We start from the raw sequence: 5,483 nt of genomic DNA, 5'->3' as shown, positions 1-5,483 counted from the left end.
CTGGCTCCTGGCCTTTACGCGAGCGGCTATGAAGCATCCGGTTGGATAGATTGTAACTCCGCTAGGTAGCGCCACTCAGTTTCCTTTCTCCTCAATTCCCGCGCTATTTAACCTCCCATCTGACGAACATTTATTTTTTAAACATGGGAGAAATACATTAGATAAATTAATCAAATTAGAATTATGAAAAGTGTTTCAACGTTAATATCTTATTTGTAACAATTATTTGTTATATGTGTATATAATAAACCACGAAAGTACGACGTATATTTCCCGACAGGAAACGGAGGACTATGTATGTATATGTTATTTTATACAACGAATTAAAAATAACAAATGAAACTTACAATAGATAAAGAATATACTTTTATTTTAATACGTACGAAATGCATTTAAATGAAATTTTATTTCTTATTCGTTGAGAATCACTTGTGGACATACTTGTATTAAATGCAAAATACATCAATTAACAAAAACACTATCTTTCGAGACAAACTATTTATGCACGCATCTTGTCACAAATACACCGTGTACGTTATTCAAATTACATTAGCTACAGTGCTGAATGGTATATTCAATTTTGTAACTCGAAGTCTCGCTCGTATTTTGCCTTCATCTCTTTAAAAATAAATGATTCTGATATTAGAATCGTTATATAACGAAGCGAAAGTTCATTTCAAAAGAGATAATAAACTTTTTTTGCGAAATAAAAATTTGATTGTATTGAAGTTATCCATTATTCACGAATGATATCTACTTCGTTTCATGTCCTATATTTATACACCTCGAATAATATCTACATTTCGATGCTATGATATAAGCAATTTATCGCAATAAATTTTCGTTCGTAATAATAAAGTTCATTTTATTTTATATTAATTTACACATAATTACAGAAGAGTAAAATAATCACATAACCACAATTTATTTCTTTTTACAGAATATATTACCATTTACATGCATTTCGTAGGCACTTCATATAGTTTTCCTCCTTTTTATGCTATGACAACACTAGAATATTCTGTACATGTTGAACACATAAAGAATCGTATTTGCTTACATTCATAATTATTGTTCTTGTGTTAAATATTTATAAGATTGCAAACGCATGATCCCTAGAAACTGTAGTGTTTTTTTCAACAAAGTATTGCCCCGTAAAAATTGTTTAAGACAATTTTGACTTGTCTTAGATTTTCGCTAAAATTGCACATATATCAACTGACTTGTAAAGGGTATTTTTTTAAAGATCGCTGAAATGCTTCTGCTATAGTAGATCTGAAAATAATAATTAAACCGAAGTCTAATTACGTTCACCGAATATAAGCAGAATGAGACTTATTTACACACCTAAATACTTTCTGGTGAAGAAGATACGCGGTTACATGGCCCGCTTCGATGTATCGAATTTCAACGCCCGGCCAGATTTTTTCTAAGCTCATACAACCGTCACGTGGCACATATGCATCATCCCTCGCGCAAACAGCGATGATAAGTTCGGTATCAACAGGTACTTCAAAATTTTTTAAATGCGTACATTCATCCATTATTCCACACATGAATTGCAATGCTTCTCGTTCGCGCCATTTGTAATCCGAAAATAATGGATGCCTCGTAACTGGTAATAAACAAACGCCTATTGCCAAAGGAATACACATAATAGTCATGCTCGTAATCAATCATGCTTTTGACTTACGGTATACTGCATAATAAATAAAAGCAGGTAAAAATTAAATTCGCACAATGCCTATGAACGTACACACTGGTTAGTAAGGGCTGATTAATTAAAAATTCATACTTTGTCCTTCTTTCATGATTCGTTGTAATTTCGTTTAAATTGCTTTACTCTATTAATATAACATGTTAAAATAATTTTTCCAGACACAATAAGAACATGTATTTTTTTAACTAATATTATTTTAACCCTTGTACAGCGTATATAATATCGATTCGATATATCGAATGCATTTCGTCCACACGCATTAGTGTTTCTCAAACATTTTTAAATCTTGCTCTAACTCGATACTTTAAAGATCTTTATGGCATAAAAAGCAACGTTGATTTCTTTATTATATTGGTTATGAAAGTGACGAATGCAACACAATTTTCTAATTACTCTGGTGCGTATGTTTCACGTTGGGAAACACTAATTTAGATTGTTAAGTTTTTTATGGGGGGGGAAAAAAAATATTTCTTAGAAGAATCGACAAAGCAATTACTTGCAGACAACATTGAATAGCATGCAACAAAATTAAAAAATACAAATATAGCACTACATAAATATGCAATAAATGATTTCGAAGTTGCTAACAGACCAATAAACAGAGAAAAACAAATGATATCAGAACCACAGCAAAAAATGTTTGAACTGTTGCTACATTGATATCAATGTTAATACTACATATGGAATAAGGATGTGAGAATTTAACATACCTATTTGGAAAACTCACACTAGAAATACACATACGTCTATTTTGGATGTCAAATGTACCTAACAAGGAAACAAAAGTGTATGCTTGTATATTTGCGTGTGTCGTGTGTTCATTGTTACACACACATTTATCCACGCAGACAAAAAGTGGGTGTGTGTTAATAATTCTGTTACAAAGTAATATCTCGGTTACATTTAATGATACAAGGAAATACCTAAGAAACGAATTATTTGTTTCAATGGAATACATACTGTAACATTTTTTTCAAGGTCATATTTTCCGAAATTCTAACTAATCGATATATTTCTTTAAACAAGACTACGTATTTCTATCATTGTGATACAATAACTGAAGTTAAAGCAAATGCAATCATATGTAATAATATAATCTTCAAATAATCCAGTATATCCCTCTTAACTATACGCCTTCCGAGGGTTAAAATACTAATTTGCTTTTATGAAAGAAAGAGCAAAGTAGCGTATAATTAATATTTCACATAAATTAAAACTAATACGTATAAATTAATACTTTATACAAACTAATTGTTGCATTTAAGCTCAGGATGTTCAAATTTAATTAGGTACGAATGACGAATATTATAACATTGCATTAATCAAAACCCAATTTCTACCAGCCTCCAAAAATACCTGCCTTTGAGAGTATTTGAATCTTTTAGCTTAAATCTGTTAGAAATGAGGCTTAGAGGAAATATTTTGGCTGCTTCTTTTTCTTCTGCAACTTCTTTCTTCAGCTTATTGTCATTGTTTTGAAATTCGCATTTCTTATTTGGTTTACTATCGATCACAGTCTGAACAGCAGTTGCAGTCTCTGTTTCTTTATTAGCACTTTCTGAGTTTTCTTTTAATTCATTCACCCTATTCATGCTTACAGGATAATGTTGAGCAAAATGTTGACCTGCTAAAAACGCATCCTATAATTGAAAGAACGAAGATATCTGTCGTGTAATTAATACTTAAAATTCGTCGTTTTATCGAAAAGTATTGGACACTCACTTCCTCCCCGACAATTTTGACCATTTTGGCGAGATCATTTTGGTAAAGCTCATTCGCGAAATATTGGTTTTCTAAAAGTGTCCAATTAATGGAGGCACTCATTACTCCTTGAGTAAATACCGGCGATGCCGTTGACCATGAAAGACAAGGAATTAACGGTATCGGTTTTGGCCAATTAGTTGCTGCCAAAGAAGCCATCTAAAAAATTACAAAAAAAGTTATACGTCGCGTGTAATGTCGCTATAATTGCTTTCAATATTAATACACACATGACCACCCATCGACAATCCTGTAAGGCCTAAAGGTCCAAAACCTTGCCGCTCGCACCAATTCAGTAAAACGATTGATTCCATTATTAAGCATCCTCCCATGATAAAAATATCACATACATTATGTAAACAAGAACGTCTATAAGATATACATATATTAATTAAATTACAAAACTACTTTGTAACCTTAATATATGTTTACTCCTACAAACCTTTCAAATACAAGTTCTTACATTTGATTTCGTGGCTTTCTTAATCCATAAAATGGATTTTCCAATAATAAAGATGCAATTCCAGATTCTTTGAGCAGGGGTTTTGCAATCAAATTTCTTCTCCTCCAGAAATACTAAAAAAATCGATTTGTTAATATTTAAGTTTGTATTCATTGTATAGTTATACAAAAAAATATTAATCTAATAAAACCAAGATAACGTTATAATAAAAATTGAAATCAAGTTAACTTACATGATCTCCTGTACCTGCAAGATGTAAACAAATAGGTTTTGTTTTGTGTGAATACCACTTACGTGGTAAAACCAATTGAAAATGTGCACTTATTGTTTCGTTTGGCATTATACCAGGAAGATGCTTGTGAAATGGGCTTTCAAAACATCCTTCTATTACATGGCAATCTGACCATTCTTCGTCCTATATATATATACATATATATACTTATAAAAATAATTATATGTGCAAATTTTCTAGAAGTTTTAAGACAATTCTAAAAAAAACATTTACATCGTACCTTAGTTATATTGATTGGATAATCATGGGGTATAAGATTGTAACATGCTTCTCTATTGGCCATAACTTTTCTAAATTCAAAAATCCTATAAACCACATTTGCTTGTAAACATCTTATTGAAGACAAGTAGAACAAAATATATTATTCTACCATTTATACTACAGTAGTTCTAATATTTTAACCGTACCAATCGAATCTTTTAAAATCACATTTGCATATTAAAATGAAAGGTGCGAATGAAATTTTGTAGCGTAATATATGTACACAATCGAGTCACACACTGTACGAATTATAGAAAATATTCTTGGCGAAGGAATTGAACGTTCGAATTTGTTTTCTATAGAGACAAGGTTAGGATGTCCGTACTCACCTTTTTAAGTTCTGAGGGCTACCCCAGCCCTTCGTGAAGAATTTCGTAAGGAGGATGCTTCTGTAAACGGCGTCTAAACGACTGGGTGGCATCGTGTAAACGTATAAATTAATCTTAGCCGAATCTAAATATTGCACGATGTATATCGATCGAAGAAATTTACGTGAAATTCAATAATATTAATCTCTTCGGACACTTGTTCTCGCGACTCGAAATAATTCGGGTGTTCTGCACGAGAACACTCATGTCGCTGTTTCTAAAAGACTAGCAATAATGTGTACATGATCTTGAACGGGTTGCAGACCTTCACCGCTGAAGATAGTTATCGGATACTTTGATCAGGCGATTGGCACAATCGGATCGGATGACGTTCTGCGAGTATATCGCACATGAAAGTCCATCTCTCGCATCTTCATTCGTGTACGAATACAATCACAATTTTAATGAATAAGTTCCTTAAATACCAACCGATCGTTCGCGAGAGGATATTACGAGACGGAAGTACGCGCCGCGGTTTTTCAAAATTGATACTCGAATCTCGATGTTGCAGATCACCGCTGATCATGAAATTCAATAGATTTTCGTAATTTTCATTTCGAGTCTCAATCTTAATGTCCATGAACAACGATAAGATAGCCTAACGACGGTTTTCAAACT

The 5,483-nt window shown here is 32.3% G+C and overlaps 1 protein-coding gene across 2 annotated transcripts; it reads right to left on the bottom strand.

The window, feature by feature from the left end:
- Nucleotides 1-834: 834 nt before the first annotated feature.
- LOC143341640 (protein ABHD18) lies at nucleotides 835-5,398 on the bottom strand. Of its 2 annotated transcripts, none has more exons than XM_076764615.1 (9): nucleotides 4,827-5,398; nucleotides 4,457-4,541; nucleotides 4,177-4,359; nucleotides 3,945-4,057; nucleotides 3,712-3,850; nucleotides 3,443-3,640; nucleotides 3,081-3,360; nucleotides 1,348-1,633; nucleotides 835-1,275 (listed from the first exon to the last, which is right to left on the bottom strand). In XM_076764615.1, the coding sequence occupies exons 1-9, from the start codon at nucleotides 4,916-4,918 to the stop codon at nucleotides 1,215-1,217; spliced, it is 1,437 nt and encodes a 478-aa protein (XP_076620730.1). In that variant the 5' UTR covers nucleotides 4,919-5,398; the 3' UTR covers nucleotides 835-1,214. The 2 variants fall into 2 exon arrangements, with proteins under 2 accessions (XP_076620730.1, XP_076620740.1); XM_076764625.1 differs by having other exon boundaries at nucleotides 1,348-1,615.
- Nucleotides 5,399-5,483: the final 85 nt, after the last annotated feature.

The sequence above is a fragment of the Colletes latitarsis genome, chromosome 1 (assembly GCF_051014445.1).
Source record: "Colletes latitarsis isolate SP2378_abdomen chromosome 1, iyColLati1, whole genome shotgun sequence".
Taxonomy (NCBI): domain Eukaryota; kingdom Metazoa; phylum Arthropoda; class Insecta; order Hymenoptera; family Colletidae; genus Colletes; species Colletes latitarsis.
This window is presented reverse-complemented; position numbering and strand designations above follow the sequence as displayed.

What these genes read in the sequence shown, in the direction of transcription:
- LOC143341640 (XM_076764615.1), bottom strand. Translation starts at nt 4,918, where the DNA reads ATGCCACCCAGTCGTTTAGACGCCGTTTACAGAAGCATCCTCCTTACG. An exon ending in AGAAAGCCACGAAATCAAAT is followed by an intron (nt 3,851 to 3,944) that starts GTAAGAACTTGT and finishes TATATCTTATAG; the next exon opens with ACGTTCTTGTTTACATAATG. An exon ending in TCAAAATTGTCGGGGAGGAA is followed by an intron (nt 3,361 to 3,442) that starts GTGAGTGTCCAA and finishes TTTCAATTATAG; the next exon opens with GATGCGTTTTTAGCAGGTCA.